Source organism: Ylistrum balloti, unplaced genomic scaffold, assembly GCF_031769215.1.
Source record: "Ylistrum balloti isolate Yb309-2 unplaced genomic scaffold, AGI_CSIRO_Ybal_v1 Utg369936, whole genome shotgun sequence".
Taxonomy (NCBI): domain Eukaryota; kingdom Metazoa; phylum Mollusca; class Bivalvia; order Pectinida; family Pectinidae; genus Ylistrum; species Ylistrum balloti.
Window position 1 is genome coordinate 67,746 of NW_026782046.1, and position 20,781 is coordinate 88,526.

The following is a 20,781-nucleotide window of genomic DNA, read 5'->3' on the forward strand; positions in this document are numbered from 1 at the left end:
TAAGGTTTAAATTCATTTATTATCAAACAAGATACCAATGATTATAATGGATCATAAATAAAATAGCCATGTTTAAATTACTGTACCTGTATAAATCTATCCCCATGATGAAATGCCAAAAATTAACATTTTCCAAAATGCTCCAACATTTGAGTACCTCCCCACTGTATTACAGAAAAGTGATTACAATTCAGTAATCCAGGTATGTTATATTAAATGATTAAAACTACAAAATATCAAATATCTCACCCACTACATTTGTTCTACATTTGAAACTACTAAAATGCAATGCCATATCATTAGTACTCCAGCTTGGTCACTTTCCTTCTGACAGTTAATATGAACTTAATTAGCTTCAATAGCACTATTAATTCAATACAACAGTAGAGGTATTTGAGCATACACTTACACATTTTCTACATATTATGTTATATCTACAATGGATTTCAATATTTTCATCTTAAAGAAATGAAAATTATCTGTTCATCAAATCAATTGTGAAAGAAAGCAAATCCTATGACCTGTGTGCATTCTATGTTAACCAGATAAAGCAGTTTTCCTTCCAGGAATGCTTTACCTGACAAACAAGATTGTAAGTAATCAGAAGGGTAGTATAACACCTCAGTATATATATTAAGCAAATATAAAGAAATATTACTGGAAGATTAGAGCAAGTGATGAAAATACCTCAGCAAGAATGTTAATAATATAGACTTTATCATGGTGCACTCAAATGTTGCTTAGAAAAAATAAATGTGTACATCTAAACAACCTGACGCAGAGAATGACAGATGTAAACAAATGTTTTTTGTGAATTATCTGTTTGTATAAATAAAGCAATATTGTATTGTATATATATGCTATGTACATATGAAAGTATCACTCATGAAGGTGTTAAACAAATTATGTACATTAAAAAAAATCCCTTTCTCTCCAAATAAAAAAAGTTATCATTCATAAGTGTGAACAAAACCATCTGTCATCCCATCTACATGTTATAAACATCACCATTTTCAACTTGGACACAATAAAGCCTTTTTCAAATATCACATTATTCCACAATATGAACTCACAATGTGAATCAGTAAATCAAATTTCAAAAAAAATTTCTACATATTCTGGATTTACTTAAAACACCGCTTTCATGAAAGTTTGATATTATGTCTTGATGACAGGATTAATTATCTCCCTTGTGTATTTAATTTGAATAACAAAATATGTTAAAAAAATAACTGAAAAAATGACAACGTACAAAGGAATCTTTAAAAAATTCCATCCTGGTGATGATGTAATACAGTACATTATTCTCTCCGAATTGGAAAGTAAACACTTATTTACTCTTGACATCTGTATGGAATTGATGTTTATCTTTCAACCTATCTAACCCAAAACACTTTTCGTACTGTCTGTATTTTCTGTGTTGCACTGTACATTTATCTGTGAATATGATCAAGGTTTATATTATTATTTTCTGAAGAGTTGGACCAGTACTAATTGCTCACAGAAACACCCGGTGATTTATCAATTCTTGGTAATATCTGTAAGATATACATTTGATTGTTATATTTGAAACTACAAGGCCCCAGGTGATGTAAACTAAGCTATAGGGGTAGCCAACAACCTAGGGTAAGAAGAACTAAGATTGAAAGGATGAGTTATATAGTGCACTGAACATTAAATCTACAGTGTTTTTGTATAAATTGAAAAATGAAAAAAAATATATTATCAACCACTGTTACAAGCACTCTTATAAAATGTAATACATGCTTTTTTTACCAGTTTTGTGGTTTGTGAGTAGTTTGTTTTTGACAGACCTTTTCTATTTTATTTTCACATTTTGATCTGTGAGCTTATATACAACACAGCCTGCATGTCAATGGTTTCTTCTTCAATCTCTTAGACATAAAACTAAGCAGATACATCATGACATTGTAAAGTGGTTTCTATACTAAATAAATCACTCAACACTACTATACAAATTTCTGCAATCTGGTAGCTCTATAAAATAAACACAAAAACTATCTGCACTTGACATCGAAAATTTACAAGCACAAATTCCTGTACATACTTCACTTGATAATTATACGACCACACTCACCTACGCTGCATAGACTTTGCGACTTTGGGGAGAAAATGTACTTTTAAGGGGAATAGTACAAGGTACACACATGTAGACAGAAAAAAATCAATTTTAGTTTAAAGTTTACAGTAATGATATGGAATACTGGTATCCCCTCAATACGATATTAAAATCAAACTATAGCCACAATGAAGGATAGGATATAGATATCATCTTTGTCTGATTTTAATAGAATGAGATATTTAGAAATGCACCAAGATTGGAAGTAGTCATTGACCTGTTTTGAAGTCTGCTAGTTATCATATTGCATTAAAACAGATTAAAAAAATACAATAAAATGCATTTATATTCGATTCTCCTTCACACAGGTACAATATGAAAATATTAGGATTAAAGATTTACATCAAGTATGACATGATATTATGACCATTTTTTCCTAGCATTCCTAAATATCTATAGCAAAATACACATAATAAACACAGCATTAATTCTAGGTTCTATTGAACCAAACAGAAAAAGTTCAGAACTCAAATTTTCATGTTCCAAATATCACTGGCACCATTTTCTTGTTTGAAAGTAATATTTCAATATTCACTTAATAAAAGATTAGTCCCAATTCAAAATAGTTACAATAAGGATGTATGGCATCAAGATACAACTATGAAATTGAATTTTAAAATCTTTGAGAACAACATAACCAAAATTTGTTTTCAAGTAACAAAGCATCACTTCAATATTTAACAAAGACTTCATACCTCTTTTATTAACAACTGTACATCAAAGGCCAAGACACAAAACACATACATACTCCTCTCTTGTCCAACACAGTAGACTGTATCTTACAGAATACACTACATATAAATGCTAATTAACCATTTGTCTCCCAACTGTTTGTCATAAGATAAGATTCCAAGAAATAAATTTGATAAGGAAAGCCTAAAAGCGCATATCTGTCAGTCAATCTTGATGGCTCCATAAATTTTTCTAATGAAAAGGTAAGCAGCATAGAAGCCGATGGTGCCGGTCAGCAGCCAGAAGGTCAGCACCATTAGAAAGGTGTAGCCAAAGTACAGAAGAGTGGGAATGAATTCGGTAATCTCAAGCTGTAAAGAAGATAGTTTTAAGTGTAATAAATCATACATCTTTTATACTGATCCATCAGGAAAATCCTTTGAACTATCATATATTTATACAGATAGTATATATTTGAGATTAAAAAAAAGTTATGACTTCAACACAGTTGATACTCACATGGTATATATACTTTCACACAGCAAACATCAGTCTTAACTGATTAAGAAATATGAAGAGTTCTGGTATTTGTTTCCGAAAATGAGGAGTTTTAACTCTTGTTTGTCAAGAAACATTTTTCTGACAGAGTAGCTAGTCAATTTATTCAAATAATAGTAGGGAAAAGACATGTTTCTAATGTCAAAAAAGGCGTTGATAGGACAAAATGGACTTAAAACAACAATTTCAATAATAAATCCATATTCTCCACAATCAGGGATATAGATATACTAAATCGCAAGATATGTTTTAACTCAAGTTAGTTGATTTGATTCCTAAAAATATCTGTTGTTTGAAATCACATAAACATGTAAACATCACAATATAGTGTTTTATGAAAAGTCAAGAATATGACCCAAGACACAGTGTTGTAATATCATATGGCACAGAAACCTTGTTTTATTTATGATTCTAAAAATTGAAAATCTAAATGGTAAAAAGGAAACACACTTACCTTAGTTACAAAGTAAAAGAGTGAGTAAGCTAGAACATAGACTGCTGATCCTCCAGACACAATGAATGATCTCCACCACCAGTGGTAGTCCTGGGGAAATACAACACATGGTCTAGTTAAAAGGGAAAATATTTCTGAGACTGGTAAATACCACACACATCCCACATAGTATATATATTCTTTATATGCTATCAAAGTATTTCACAGACAAGGGAAATAAGAAGCATGGTGCGGATATGATGAAAGATATTTCAGAGATGGTGAAATACAATGCACATTCAAATACAACACCCATGTTATATTTTATCTTATTTCTGAGTATCACATCAAAGTGTTACCTACAATCCATGACAAAATTGCACAAACTTTCCTCATTTAAATTAAAAGCGTTTTGGACAAATTTTCATGATTTTACCAAATGCTTGAAATCAGTTTTTTAAAGTACACTACACTTGTCTAAGTTAATTCAATTCATTTTTTGCATTAGAGATACTTTATGTGCATTACAATTTGAGAATGAGAATCCAGAATCTTAACAATGTCATTAAAATGTGTGCCCAGTTTAACAAAGCATATTGCTGTTGATCAACTAATATTTTGACAATAGCTGAACACTTCACAGGAGGTTGAGCATTAAAATCAGTGTTATATATGTACTGACCTCTCCGCACAGTTGAAAGTAGACCATCACTATGGAGATCTGAGACACAGATATCACCAGGATCACAAACACCAGAAACAGGAACCCGAAAAGATAGTAAAACTGGTTCTCCCATATAGCCTGAAACAGAAGATATCCTGGAAGTTAACATAATCACTAAATAAAGGTTTAGTTCCATGACACTATTTATTTATGTTGTAATATCATGTATTTTCATGGGCCTTCATGTTTTTTTTTTTGCATTAAAATTACTATTTCGTGGACACTGGAATTTGTGGACACTGGAATTTGTGGATAGGAAATACAATTTTGTTATGAGTACCAACAATATAAAATAAAAAAATTCCCTATGAAAATCAATTCTTTTACAGTAAAATCACAAGAAATTCTGTATTTGACAAGTACTAATATATTCTAAAATGGAACTATATAACCAAAAGTAATGATTTTTTCAGCAAGAGACTTGAATGTAGAGAAAACCCATTTGCTACAAAGAAATGTAAATGTTTCATGAAATAAAATTTCACATCAAATAAACATCAAACAGGTGCTTACTGTGAAAATGAAGAAGAGTTCAATAAACATGGCTCCAAAGGGTAGAATACCTGCCATCATCACACTGTAAGATAAACATAATTCTCATATACCTGAGGATTCACAAATTATATCATAAATGTACATATATATTTTTTCCAGTTCTATCAGTAACAGAAGTTAATGAAAATCTAGACCATACTCAAATTTATTCAACTTCATTTTTATTAAACATTAAAAATAAAAAAGTAAACGAATTTGGAAAGTCAAACTGTAATAAAGATAAATACATCAAAGATTTCTTTCCGAAGTTACAAATAAGAGATACTCTACCATTTTAATATGGCACAGAAATTGATTCCTCTTTAAAACTTCAATTAAATACAGTGTAATATGATGAGAACTTACCCGAGGGATGGATTCATATACCACATTTGTTCAGGCACTTGGCGAGGTATCTGGTTAGTCCTTACTGGGTGTTGGTATGGCTGTAATATATAGCATCATAAGTCAACAATTGTTGAACAAAAACACATTTTTTGTATTATAATATCAGATCCTAATAATTAATCCTTCCTATTCCCAATAAGTTACTGTGACTTTATCAACTCCAGATGGAAGTTTACTTCGTCATAAACTTTATTGGAGAATTTAAGAATAAAATGGATAATGCTTTTCCCATACAGTAAACTCTAAACAAGAAGCCCATAGAGCCTGTATCACTCACCTGGATCTTAAAGCCCAGCAATGATACGCATGCCTATAGGTTGGGTATTTCAAATACATCCAATTAAAGCTCAGTCATTTAACCCCTTGGATGGGGAAAGACCAATCGCTAAATTCTTATATCATTATTTTCTTTTTCTTTTGATGCCAAGCAAGTGTTTATATGGTTATAAGATTGGTATCTCAGCTATATCAAATATATGACCCAGAAATAATGTCCCTAGAGGTGTACCACACCTAAGGGTCAATTCTTGCTTAACAAATGTGTTTATTTCTTGATGCCCAAGGGAGGGGCGAGACCCACCATTTATACAAATTGATTCCCCTTCACTCAAAGATATTTCAGTCCAAATTTAGGCAAAATCCAATCATTCTGCAGGAAGAGTAGGATTTTAAAAAACATGAAAAAAACCACCTATTGGGTACCACCCTTCAAGCTCTGGGGGGCAGGACATATTATTTATATAAACTATGTTTCTCTTCCCCTAAGGATACTATTGACCAAACTTGATCAAAATCCATTCAGTCTCTCATGACTAGTAGGGTTTGTCAAAAAAGTTGACAGACAACGGATGACGGATGGACAGACGATGCCGCGGTATCCTTAGGAAGAGGAAAACATTCAAGAAAGATTTTCAGGGCTATTCCAGTTTCTCAAAAGCAGCACTTTAGCATTTGCTTTGAGATACCATCCATAGAATTGAATTGATGATTTGCTTAAGAATAGTAGGCAGGAAACTGAACAATGGATAGAAGTATTTTGGATTCCTGTGATCAAGCAAATGTTTTAGTAGAATAACTCTCAGCAAAAATATAGTGTATTTCACTAAATCTTATTGAGGACTTGGCCTTCAACCTAAACTCTAAATAAAGGACTTAACAACTGATAAACCTAGTTCCCTACTAATGATTGACCTACACCAAATGTTCCTTAATGGAAACTGTACCAAAATGCCCAAACCTCTCTGTACAATGTTGCAGACATATACCTGTTTCCTGAAGCCAAAGTAGGCCCCGATGAAGACCAATGGAGTTGAGATTCCAAACCACATACACAGTAAAGCCAGCATAGTGGTAAACGGTAGCTGGAAGAGACAAATTTACCAATTAATCCAAGCAGAAGTATTTTTCAATCTATTTTATATTTGAAAAACATTAAATCTTGGACAAACTCTAATTCACAGACATTCACTGCTATCTTTTTTTAAAAGATTCTTTCATACAATGATGTTTTTCATTTTACAATAAATGATTTGAATACTTCTTTAAAAGAAAATCATACCTTTTTTTATCCATCTTCATTGAACAAAAAATTCTTTGTTTTTTTCAATTTTTTGGGGGGAAAAGTGGTTCTGTATGAATTGCCTTTATAGTTCTGTACTAAAAAGTAACATACTTACTGCTCCTGAGGAATGTTTCCCCCATATGAAAAAATTAAGGAAGAATGTGGTTCCGAACAGAATACCTGGATAGAAAAGCGATGTCTGAAAAAAAAAAAAAAAATGAAACTACATATCTATTCAAATGAATAAATAAGACTTATATTAAATGTACTTTGATTTCAATTTGTCCCCTTGGGACCTAAAGGTAAGACAATAAGTACTAACTGTTCATCCTTTCTATCAAAGTTAAGATTCAAACAAGAACTCTTAAAAGCCACCCCCCACCCTTGCCCCTCACTACCCCCATAACATTTATTTAAAGAACATTTTGTTCTCTTATAGAAGAATGAGGACACTTTTTCAGATTTTAAACTGATTTAACTTCCTTTTTCATCAAAATCTACACAAACCTGTAAAGCAGCTTTCTTCCATGTATTTCCCTTCATTGTTTTGTACAATCGTGCAGAGAAATAACCAGCAAATACACTGAAAAGAAAACCAAACAAAAATTACTGCACAATCAGATAAAGCATTGTTAAGTTTCAATCATAGCATCACTATTTACAGTTATAAGGAAAATGAAAATACAGACAGGACGGTCAAAAAAAATTAATCCATTTTCAAATTATCAAGACTATGTCTTCAAAAGGCACAATATGCAAATGACTTATTTTGGAGGCTGCAATATATTCATATGAGCTTCATGGTGATAGTGTGGAACTGAAGTCAAGTTTCTAGTGCTATCAAACTGAAGCATACTGCAGGAAGTGGCCAGTAACATATTATACTGTCAACAGCTGCGCAAGTTGTTACATTACCACTATGCTGAGCATTCAGCAGGCAATTGTAACTACAACTTCGAATGACTTAAGTATGACTGAGCCAGGGGAGATAACCCAACACTCCTCACAGGGGCAAATTCTCAGTCAAACGACAAAAGTGAGGCAGCGTCAAGGGAGACATTAAGGAAAAATAATAAGTTGTAAAGAGAAAACATAAAGACTCCAACTTTCATTGCATCATATAATCATGCAATGGATGCAACAGGTACATTTCTTCTCCTTTTATGCTGGGCCGTTCTCAAAGAATAAAAAAGATATTTAATATTTTGATATTAAGACATGGTATTTGATACCCTGATATGTGGAGGAACAACTGGTAAACCACAGTATACTAACCCCATGAAGACAAATAAGAAAGTGGAGGCAGTCAGCAGTGCTCCTCTGGAGGCTGGAGACAACATCCCCAACATAGCAAACACTGAAACAGAAGTCAAAGGTCAAACAAAAAACTTACGAACAACATGTGTTTACAAACAAGACATTTTGAAATTGGACCAACATACATTTGACATTAAATTGCTATGACCGAATCTGTAATTATTTTTTTATCTGTAAAAAATCCAAACATATAATTCGATATGCTTTGAGATATATATGTTTTCTTATATTAAAAGGGCATCTGTCGTGAGTGCCATATTTCATTTTCTTAGAACCCGGTATCCTAATGTAGTTAATAGAACATTGCTCCTCCTCGTCCAAGATAAATAAAATGACTGTTATTTTAGTACCTATGACAACACAATACATACCAATAGTGATGAGAGACATGCAGAAAATTTGAAGTCCTGACCCAACTAGTGAGGACAACAACTTGGTATGCTTTGGTGGCCTAAACACATCACCATGGACAAGCTTCCAGCCAGTTTCCTCCATGGTCTCCTCCTGAAACAAAAAAATAAAGCTGCACTTTTCAAAAAGATCATGTGTCCCTTATGAAGATATGTAAGACCTGGTGACTGTTTATTCATGCAGACAAACCAGAGTGTATGCATTTAAAATTTCACTTTTTTACCATCAATAATAAAAGACCTTCAAATATTCATATAGGCCCTGAAAAACTTTATAAGACTCGTTACATAGAAAGTGAGATCAGAAGGTACATACTTATTTCATGAATGAAGAAGGAGAAACAAAGCAAAATTATGTCAAGTACCATAGCTGTTACAGCCCCTTAGCCCAATTATGCTGATGTTTAATAAATGTGTGGTCGATGCTTATATTCTTCCTCTTATGTTTTTTATTCATAGATTAAAACTTTTTTTCATGGCTTTTTTTTCTCACTGGTACTTCAGCCACATGCCCGACCGCAAAGGAAAAAAGCTGTGGCTTATAATCCGGAAAATATGTTATATCATATATATACAATACACTATAAGCTCTGGAGTAATACAAGTCACAAAAATTTTTGACAAATGAAGGTAACAAAAAAAAGATAAAAACAGATGTAATGAAATGTCATCAATAAGAAAAGGCACAACTGGGGCAATAACAGAATATATACAGAAAGTTTTGTAAAGTTGCATGGAATGGTTTTAGTTGTAGTCCCGAAAGGAAAGTTAACACTAATTCAGAGCTTCAGATTGACGGTGCGCCCACGTCAATCCTGCATAAATTTTGAAAATGATGCACAACTTCCTTTCCACAAGGGCCCGCTGGCGCATGGCAAATATATGCTAAAACAAAAGTAGTTTGCCTTACGCAAGTTTTCCGCGAATCTGTAAGATCATACAATCGAACAACACATTTTGCTGGGAATATGTCAGACGGAATTTTGAGTTGTCATGGACAAATTCATTATGAAAAAAAGAAGAATCGGTAAGTAAATACTTCAAATATGAAAAAGGTAGTGTTACTGTCAGTAACGTAATTGTAAAATAGAATGAGATTTACATTATTATATTTTTTTGGCTAGTGACGAGTCGACCCGTTCACAACAATAGAGAAATGGGTCAGCGGGTTTGGTGTAAAAATTGAAGTGTTAAACAGTTAATTACAATGAGTGTTGAATGAAAACAGTCTGTAATCAAAACAGAATCCCATGACTGTAAATGTACGTTGTCTTGCGCACATGCTTGCCTTGGTGAGCAGCCAATGTACAGAAATCTTTCCAACTTTGAAAGAGTTTCAACAGACACTTACTGACTTGTTTTATTATTTCAAACATGCATTTGCAAAAGTTCAAACTCTTGAAAAAATCCAAAAAGTGCTAGAACTTCCAACACTTTAAGTCAGGGAGGTTCATCAGGTTCGATGGTTATCATTTCTTGAAGCACTTTCCTCTATTCAAAGAAGTCTCCCTGCCCTCCTCACATACTTCGAGGGAATTGATAAAAGCAAAGATCCGAAAGGTGAGGGCATGGCTAGGAAAATTTGTACTTCCAAATTTGTGTACCTCACCCATCTGATGTTAAATGTTCTAGCACCAATTATGATATTATCACAATCATTCCAGAAAAAGAATCTTGATCCTGCAAAGGTAGGTGTTTACCTGGAAACATGTAAAGCTACACTCAAGAAAATCCCTGAGGGTAAGCAGGGCAATTCTTTTGTAAAACTGTTGGACAGCGATATCGACAAAAATGACACAACTTACAAAAACTGTAAGATTTCCATGAACAACTTGCCTTCAACACTTGTGGCAAAATTTATTGAAAAACTAAATGAAAATCTGTCACATAGATTTCCACAAACAGACATTCTAGCTGCGTATTTCCACAAACAGACATTCTAGCTGTGTATGGTTTGTTGAGCATTCACCCAATTTCAAGTTTAGGCCAAGGGAAACAGTTTGTGAGTGGAAATAAAAAATTGCAAGTGCTGATTGACCAGTTTGGAACAGAGAAGGTGTATGAGTGGACAGTGAATGGTATGAATGAGAGAAAGGTAGTAGGACCCTATATAGACGGAGAGGCAATGAAACAGGAATGGCAGGTATGTAAGCAAGTAGTGTTTCTGTGAGACATGATGGTGGATCTCTGGGCCTCATCCATCAATACCACAAAGAAAAAATTCCAAGCTGCCCTTGCACTCACCAGTCCCACACATACAGCTGATGGTGAAAGATCTTTTAGTGTTCAGAACTACATCACCACAGCTAAAAGGGCAAGCATCTCCCCAGAGACATGTGACAAATCGATGCGTGTTTGTGTGAGTGGGTCAGAGCTGGGGAAGTTTGACATTGGAAGGGCAGTCCAGCTGTGGAGGATTAAAAAACGAAGAACTATCTTCTCTGTTTGTAAAATGAATAAATAAAAAAATATATACACAAAGGTTAAAATTATGTCTATTTATCATTCAGAATTGCTGGCCCATGGTTTTGAAAAATGACCCTTACTTTTTGGGCTAGATGGGCCCTATGACCCATGTAAATGCAAAATCATCTGAAGCTCTGCTAATTTTGTGTTTTTTGACTAAGTTTCCATGGTAACACAAAAAATATAAAAGATGAAATGTCATCAATAGCAAATGGCACAACTAGGGCACTGACTTAATATATACAGCAACTTTTGTGAAGTTTAACTGAAAGGTTTTGAAGTTATAGCCTGTAAAAGCCCTCGGACAGACAGACGGATGGACGGAGCCCAAATCAATATCCCCTGCAAATGAGTTTCGTGGGGGGGATAACAAGTTTGGTCCAACTAATCAAGCATATATTTATATGTTGACTGTACAGATTTATAAAGACTAGTGGACAGGCACAGCAATCTTAATATTTACACACACACACAAAATATTTACATATTGAAATTCACATTGAAAACAAACTCATTTGTTTTGCTAAGTGTCTGCTGTGAAGTAAACAAATGATGAACATTTACCTTTTAACTGTCAACAATCCTTTTTTTCTATTTGGCATAAGCAGCCCTTATGAGAATTCTCCTGATGTTAATTGACTTTTTTTCATTGTCTGGAGTTCTTGAATATCAGAACTTTGGCCCAATAAAAAGGTGGGGGAAAGAGCTGCACGAAGTTGAAACGGAATTCAAAAGTAAAAAAAAAATTGTTGATAGAACGTTAGAATAATTTGGACTATTCCAGCTCCTTTGACCCATGGCGTACAATGTTATTATACATGACAAAATATCATTACTCCCATGAGCACATTCAAATAATTTTGAGCGTGATAGATGTGAGAACAATACATAATATACTTACAATATCATCATCTCTGTTGTATCGAGCAATATCCTTCCTCAGTGTTCTCACCATAATCATAGTCAGAATACCTGAAATATTAGAGACAGCAGTTAAAGAACAAGAGAAATTCAAAACTTGACATTTCTATCCATCCATCAATTCTTTAGAGTAGTATCCTTACTTTCTGTTTCTGTGACATACACTCTGACTTATTATGCAGTCTAACTAATGCTCCTACCTTTGAATTCAGCAATATTTAATACTATATTGATTGGCAGCTGAGAAGGATAATATTGTTTTATTATCAATAAAACTATGATTTTTTATATAGTTTTTCAGGTGAAGAATTGTTTCCCCCTCCTACCAATTCAACTTCCTCTCTGCTAAAAATCTGTATTTATGTAAAAACACAGCTTTAAACAAAGAGAAATAAGATACCTGATAAGAAGATGACAACAACGACACTGTTTATGATGGAGAACCAATGGATTTGTACATCACTCATGGTCAGGTAGGTGTCCCAGCGGGAAGCCCAGCGTAGTTCACTTGATTCCCAATCCACTTGGTAGGAAAATAAGATCTCGACCTCATCTGGAAAACCAATTAGCCAACAGGGTTTAGATTCAACAAAAATAAAATTACAATGAAATATTTTGATTATTTCACAAATGCACAATACATATATTTGATAGAGTGGGTCTCAAAACAGCTGAAATATTTGGACACCTTGTGATACTTTTGGTCAAAAAGAACACAATATCATTGAGCTAGCCACTATACGGCTGCTACCATCCTTACCATTTTCATTAATCCTCTGAGGATCAGCAGCTCCCTGACCTTTGACCTTACAGGAATCACTTTTCAGCTCCATGGCATCAAACTTCACACTGAAGTCACAACATAATTTTCAATCAATCATCGAGTGGAAAGAAGCAATGTATAAAGCTAATGAAACAAGCTTGACTATATATCTTTACCAGTACAGTATATAAAAGCTTTCAAGTATTAAAAAAAAATTGTTTTCAAATGTCACATTAACTTGAGTAAATTGTACAAATGTTTACTTTGTATAATTTTCTTTCTTTTTCAAAATGTGTGTCTACCTTTTTGCTTCAACTTCAAATCCTACCACACGGTACTTTTCCCTATAAAAAATGAAAATTGCAAAGTCAATAGATATTGTTTAGTTCATTCTTGTTTTATGTCCTATGAACAGCCAGCGTCAGTTAAGGGCATGCCAGGTTTAGGAGGTGGAGGAAAGCTGGAGTTCCCGGTAAAAAAACCATCCACTCACATCAAGTACCAGGTGACTGCCCTTTGTAGGCCTCAAACCCACAACCCAGAGTTGGAGGCTTTTGATAAAAATAGTCAGACGCTTTAACTGCTTTGTCACCACAGCAACAAAATATATTGTTTTGTGCATAAAAATTGAAACAACGAATATATACAACTTAGCTCTGATTATATACATCTACCCATGCAACAAAAACACATACAACTAATGTATCTTACTTCAAAATATCAATTAATAACAAGTTTTTTTTTCAATTTTAAGATTTGTGAAATTACAATCTGATTGCCCATACCTTTTAATATCAATACAGAACTATAGCCATGCTTAGCATTTAGTTACATTAAACTTTATGATTATCTTTATTTTCATTTTATGCAAAAATATAAGAAAAGAAAGCCAGAAATCTTCTGCTTAACATTCCCTGTTAAAAATACGACTTAAACCTCAACATACATTTTGAAACTGAATTTATTACTTTTAAATCAAGCTGTAACTTTATAACCAACCACTTGTGGAAAAACTTACCCCTCTTCTTTGTGATATTTCAAAATTAGCTTTAAGTGGTTATTGAGGTAGGCCTGAAAATTAAAAAAAAGAAAGAAAAAACAAATGAATTCACTCAAAATCACATGACTCTCAAGAGGTTTGTGCTAATTTCACTGTTTTCATGCAGTTTAATATCAGTATTCATCTAATGTCTCACTTCATATGCTTATGCATCTATTAAGTTGCATAATCTCCAAAGTATAAGATGGCAGTATGCCAATGCCCTAAAATATACCTACCACATCTATTGCTCTTTTAGTAAATCTACAATCAAGCCCTTTTATCAATCTTGCAATACGCTTATGCATCTATTAAGTTGAACTAAGAGATCATCTGTCTATTCCCTGGGCTTACTGAAGGATCCATACATGTACATCATGATAATCCCAGCCACTTCAGAGTTATTTACGTATACTTACCACATTGTCTTTGAGAAATCCAAGCTTGTAACCATGTTCGTATTGAGGTTCACCAGTTTCCAGCATCTCAAATTTGGTAGCGCATGGCAAGTTGTCCACAATTCTGAAAGCAATTATCTTTGTTGATAAGTGTTCAAGGCACAACATGCTTAATCCTATCTAAAATAAGAACATGAAAGACTAGTGATATCCATGACTGTTTGAATATTTTGATAATCATCAAATATGGCACCACAATTTTCTATCCCTTTCAAATCATCAGGAATGTGATAGCTCAGTTAGAAAAACATCAGACTTCGTAACCTCCGGTGCTCATTCAAGGAGTTTGAATTGATCTGACTAGATGCTCTGGGGGTATCAGGCAGGCCTTTGACCTGTTGTTTTGTGATGTAACCACCAGCTAGTACAAGGAGACCCTCGTCCTTGACATTCCAAGGATTACGATCACTTTCACTCTTTGCAACCCAGAACATTTCATGAAAAAGTTGAAGGTTCCATAAGCAACACTTTCTGGATAAGACGAGACGACCTAGTTTGATCCTTTGATGTACATCAAACGAATCTTGAGTTGCATTGAAGTTGGGTTGTAGTCTTCAAAGGAGCATCAGTCTGTGTTTGGTCAGTTTTTTTTCCCCTGAAACCCATTCTAGATCAGTCCAATTTCTTTTATTTTGGTGCCTTAAATTTTGCCAGGAAATGTCCCGTGGGTGCAGAGAATGATAGTGAGCGTAACACCATGAGTATGGAGGATGGGATACCCTGCCCCCAAAAGGACCTTGGTTGCAGAGATAATCCCAGCAAATACTCAATCTCCCAAATTACCAAACAAATACAATTATATATGCAACTCACAAGTGAACGTAGTAGGAGTGCCTGATCCTCTCCACAAGCTTCTTGGACTGTTCCTTTTTCAGTTTGACAGAGCATAGCTGAGTACAATCCTTATTGTTTGCCATATTTACCTAACAATGATAGAAAATAGTATCAATTACCATAACAAATTTCTAACATATCCAATGCAGTACTGATCTTTAATGAGAGACAGTATGTTCAGCGCTCCAGATAGCCTGCGTGAATGCGTTTTCACGCACAATATTTCTAATTTCACGCTAGGAAAAAAATAAGATTTGCGTCATTAACCCGTGCGAAATCCGAACTCTGCGTCAATGTCCGGCTCCAATATTACGTAGTTAGAAAACTCAATAATCTAAGTCAAACAGACACTTATCAAGTAAACGAAACTCGTAACAAGCGCTTTCTTGACCGTGATTATAAACCAGTCGCATAGCAAATATGGCGCTGTCAAAAATGTTTACAAATTCAGTGTTACCCTAATATGGAAAAACCCATACACTTGATGAAGGCAGGGGTGAAAAAACCCCTCAATTTATAAAGGTAGGAGTGAAAACCCCACATGTCAAAAAGTTATCTGGAGCACTGTATGTTAGTTAATATCAATAAATCTGAAAATCTAACAGTAATATCATGATCATTAATCAGAAGGAATGACTCATATCTAAAAGATATGTATGATGCAGGGTAACATTTCCTATTCATTTATTATTATTTATCTAATGGGTTTACATCTATTATTGCAGCCTTTCGACGGACAAGAAAGTAACATTTTTCATTGACCATTGTTGACCTAAAGGATTTTTTTTTATCTATGCCTATAACTACCTATTAATATATCAACTGATTTCCTAAACAATCCATGTTGCCTTAAATGAAGTGACTACTCATTAAGTTCTTTAAACAGTTCATGAAATACATAAACTAGAAAATGTCTGTAAGACACGAATGCCCCCGCCCCCCCATGTGAAATAATAGTGAAAGGTCCGAAAGAGATGATTTTGTTAATTTGTATGCAACTATGTGCAACTTAAGTTTCATACTTAAATTAACAAGTTGATTTAACATAAATGAATTTGGAATTTTGTTCTCTGGAAAAAATGAGGGAGTATATTAGTTCCTTATGCCTTAAAACCCACAAGTACCAAATTATGTAGAAATAAGATGATGTTCCTCTTTTTTGAGTTATCTCCCCCTGGTGGCCATCTTCTTTTTAGAATGCCGAGAAATTCAACACCACATGAGATCTTTCCATACTTGATATTTATATGAAGTTTCATGAAAATTGCCTTCCGAATGAAGTTGTTAGGTGGTATATACTGATTTGGGACGGGACAGGACGGGACAGGACGCGACGGGACGCGACGGGACGGACATGGGCAACGCTATATGCCCCCGGCCATAAATGGCGGAAGCATAAAAAATAAACAGAAGATAAATATTTTCATTTGATTACCTAACTATTTTTATACAGAGAATATAGTCATGTAAACAATTTTGCTAATGAAATCAGGTGGCATGACCTGTTCATTTTGATGACAGGATTAGATGAGGTTAGGACATCATACATATGCAGATTACATTGTGACATCAAAATGTAGACAATAGATAAAAGAAAGTGATAACTTAAAGTTTAATACAGATAAGAAACTTTTCCGTCATATATGTTAGATGATAGATATTGTCATTACAAGGATTTTAAATTCATTTCCAGTTTATATGTGAATTTTTAAACAGATCCTTGCAAGGATGTTGAATTTGCATCTCCTCTACATCAAATGTTTATATGTTGATGAATTTGTGTTATCCTGATGCTAGCCTTACCACATATGGAGTGTTGACAATCCTGTCTCCTCTCAGCACTTCACCTGGAAATGAAACTCAGTAATTAAGACAGTGCTCTATACAGGTTATTCCATTATGCATCCTTCATGAGCACAATGTTTATTTCTGTTGAATACTGTTTTACTCTATTATACAACCAGAATTAAGAATTCATACTTTCTTTAATCTTAATGATATGTCTTCATTAAGAAGAAAATTTGCAAATGACATTTACAAAGTTCCAGTTGAAATTTGTCCAGTGTCTCAAATGAAATAATAAATTTAAGGTTCTATTCGTCATAAACACTAAAATAATATAAGTTCAGATCCCTGCCCCGGACAGTACAAAGGTTCTCAAGTTAAATCTAAGAAAGTTCTTCACGTCTTACAATTTCTATCTTAACATCTTAAAACTTCTATCTTCATATATCTTATATTCAATAATTTACTAAAAATCTATTACTTATGATCCAATTTGTCCATTTGAGATATCTTCTATGACATATTTTTTCTGAAAAAAAAATTTAAACAAGAAATGCCCTACTTTAATTACCTAGATTTTCTATCTTGTACTTTATACCCTCTTTAGGCTCACAAAATGGTAGAGAGTAGTATTCATATGGCAGCTGTGTCTTCACACTGGTCATTTTGACAGCCTGTTATAGATACAAAGAATTACCAACATATATCTCGACACAATTCTTATAATGAATTACTTAATTTTAAAAATTCTTGTGTTTTTTGGAACACCAGAGAATTGTCAATTATTTGATTACTAGTAAGAGAAATCAAAACTTTCAAAAAATAATTATCAAATTTCCATCATTTTATGGCTATTTTTTTCTTTGTAATGCAGAGGATCTTAATATCTACTTCTATATTCATCTTTTTTGGCCTTCTGTTACAGAAAACACATCTTCACACCAGCAATCTGTTTTATAAACTTTTAAATTGGTCATTAAATTTCTATCTCTCTGTATAATGATCAATTCATGTTTCAAGTATGTGCTTGGATCAATTAATGCTTTGATAATGTATTAAGTGTAAAAGATACATTACCTTGACTTCAACCAATTCAGAATAGTCAAATTCCACTGGAGCCACACCAGGGACATAGAAACCATTGCAAATTCCTACAGCTAACATCAATAGTAGAGCAAAATTACTCAAGTGCTTCATTTTCTGAAATGGAAACAAAAAAAGTGCTTTATTTCTTTAAATGGAGAAAAAATTTCATATCATGTTGGTTGGTCCTCAGCCACAGAGTCCAGTGATCAATCCACAATTTATTTTGATGAGTCCTTTTCAATTTTATTGCGAAAAACAATGGGTTCCACAATGAAAAATTTAAGTATTTCCAGAAACTCTTAAGAGTTCCATCGATATCACAATTTCTTTTCTTTTTTTTTGACAAGGTGATTTCGCACTTTAAAGATTTTTTTTCTCAAAAATGTAACATATTTGAAAAGAAACTATGGTGTGATTTTATCATATTAAAAGTGCACCTATTAGTTTGACATCATTGTCCATTTCATGAACATCTTAACATCCCTTTCCATATATTGATACAATGGGTGTACTTTAAATTAACCTTTAACAAAAACATGAGAATGACACTTTATTTATCAATTGAAGATGTCAGTACACCAACTGCAGCCAGGAATTTCAGCATTATGAAATTTGCTAGATATTTTGGGAATAGGACCCTGCACTAAAACTGGAAAAAAAACATTGTTTTACTTACTACAATTACGGAAAATTGCATATGTGACATTTCTCGTTTTTTAAATTGACAAAATTACAAAATACTGTAATTGTCTCCAATGTTATGTGGTTTTGTGCTAATTGAATTAAACATTCCACAAAAGTTTGGACAACCAGATTATTACATATCAACTGCACTCTTTTAAAATCTTTAAAAGAATCTTGCAATCTTTTCATGTTGATACAGACTTTGATAATCAAGATTGAATTTGGGAAATAACAATTTTTTGGGGTCAGAAAATAAGCCCATTATATAATTACTGCATCATACAAAAACCTGGCATAAATCCCTGACAGATGACATTTTTGCTTACTGGTATATCTTGTTGAATTGTCATTTTCAAGCAAACGTACCGATTTTGTCTACATATTATTTATTTCATTTGCTATATAATGATGATTGCCAACTTCCCACTATAAGGTTAGTTACACCTTCAGTTTATTCCAAACTATATGATCACCTGACCTGATGTACATGTCTTGTAAAAATATATTTCTTCTGGGAATAATATCCAAAGCTTTTGATATGATAAAGCAAGAAATGATATATTTCTTTCTATGTCTGGTAATTTACCCTTACAGTATTTCAAACACACTACACATCATGGGCTAATCTAGAATATGTTGCATTAATTATCTCTGTTTCTGGGGAAATCTTTTTTATTTGGTAAAAATTTCCCCATGTTTTCTTGATGGGGAACATTATCCTTTTCTGGTAGTAAAGTTTGTCTAGGTTAATCTCATCACATGTTCCATAAATTAAGCAGAACCAGATTTACCAACTATAGTCTATTAAAAAAATCAAGTGTCAGTTGAAACTAATAACATGCTTGTGATTAAGATTGTTGTTTAGTACTTCACTTCAGTTATTACATTGAACTGGAAATCTCAAAATTTTGTCTTATCTATATTGTACTGCTCAGATTTTTTCTCCTTATAATACACACTGATTTAATATGTGCTAATATTGATTGAATATTTAAGATGTGATCAGTGTGATATGCTTTATCGAAGTAAAAAAACATTACCCCATATTTATGAATACAACCTCTCCCCTTCAACATGAGCCAATGACCCCTTATGTAATTTTATCTTCCAACTGGCACTGCCATTATCGGAATACACTCGCCACCTATATTTTTCTGTATTTGGCAGTGACAGAAAACAGCTGTATTTTATCACATGTGGTAATTTGACAGAATTACTTTCTGAATTTATTTAAACATTACATTTACAAATATAATTATTTTTTTGAACAAGTGATATTACATGTTGTAAAGAACATGTTGTCTTGTTGATATATGAAAATTTATAAAATTGCTATTATATCCAGTGAAGTTTGAAACTTTATTTCCTTGCAGAGCAATTACTTTGGCGCCCGTCATCAGGCAAAATTCAGTGTAACGTTAATGTCAGGTAAACACAAACTGAACAACAAAACAGGTTAAGTTTCAATAGCCTGATTTTTCAATCAATGTTGCCGGATAGATAGAATACATGGTCAGTGACTTAAAATATAATCTGTATCGTGGCTTGCCACTTCTGTCTTTCTTCGCCCTCGCCAAAATACAGCTTATATTTTAAGACACTGACCATGTATTCTCCATATATATCGATATGTTTGCAATAATGTTTCACAGATACAATCAAGAAAAGGAGACATAATAAATGTGTAAACCAATTTCAAATATTGAAAATTTAATGGAAGGGCTCATCTTCTGAAAAGTGTAAACCACTACCCCAAAACAAAAATGAGAAATCAGAGATATCGATAGCGATAGGCTAAGATATCTTATTTGTGTTAACTTCTGTCATAAGCTGTCAAAGGCGGACTGACATGTCCGATTCTGTACAAATTCAGTCGTTATAAACATGATATCAGTAAACTAATTCATAAATTGCCAGAAAAACAAAAATGTTTGGAATTGAAAAGACTGTAAAGTAATCTGAATCAATGTATTTGCAGATGCTGGCGC

At 33.3% G+C, this 20,781-nt stretch overlaps 1 protein-coding gene across 1 annotated transcript; it reads right to left on the reverse strand.

Moving 5' to 3' along the window:
- On the reverse strand, positions 1-18,217 carry LOC132547142 (transmembrane 9 superfamily member 4-like). The gene is made up of 20 exons (XM_060210896.1): positions 18,101-18,217; positions 17,595-17,697; positions 17,042-17,085; positions 15,218-15,327; positions 14,366-14,468; positions 13,926-13,978; positions 13,210-13,251; positions 12,905-12,993; positions 12,545-12,697; positions 12,125-12,195; positions 8,719-8,851; positions 8,306-8,387; positions 7,538-7,613; positions 7,146-7,229; positions 6,735-6,830; positions 5,428-5,507; positions 5,041-5,104; positions 4,486-4,605; positions 3,825-3,914; positions 1-3,183 (listed from the first exon to the last, which is right to left on the reverse strand). Exons 1-20 carry the CDS (start codon positions 18,185-18,187, stop codon positions 3,034-3,036), a joined length of 1,830 nt encoding a protein of 609 aa, XP_060066879.1. The 5' UTR covers positions 18,188-18,217; the 3' UTR covers positions 1-3,033.
- Positions 18,218-20,781: the final 2,564 nt, after the last annotated feature.

Coding starts and splice junctions, on each gene's coding strand:
- LOC132547142 (XM_060210896.1), bottom strand. CDS start 18,187: ATGTTAGCTGTAGGAATTTGCAATGGTTTCTATGTCCCTGGTGTGGCT. Junction 7,230..7,537: donor GGAAGAAAGCTGCTTTACAG/GTTTGTGTAGAT, acceptor TTTTTTTTTCAG/ACATCGCTTTTCTATCCAGG. Junction 4,606..5,040: donor AACTCTTCTTCATTTTCACA/GTAAGCACCTGT, acceptor CTTCTGTTTCAG/GCTATATGGGAGAACCAGTT.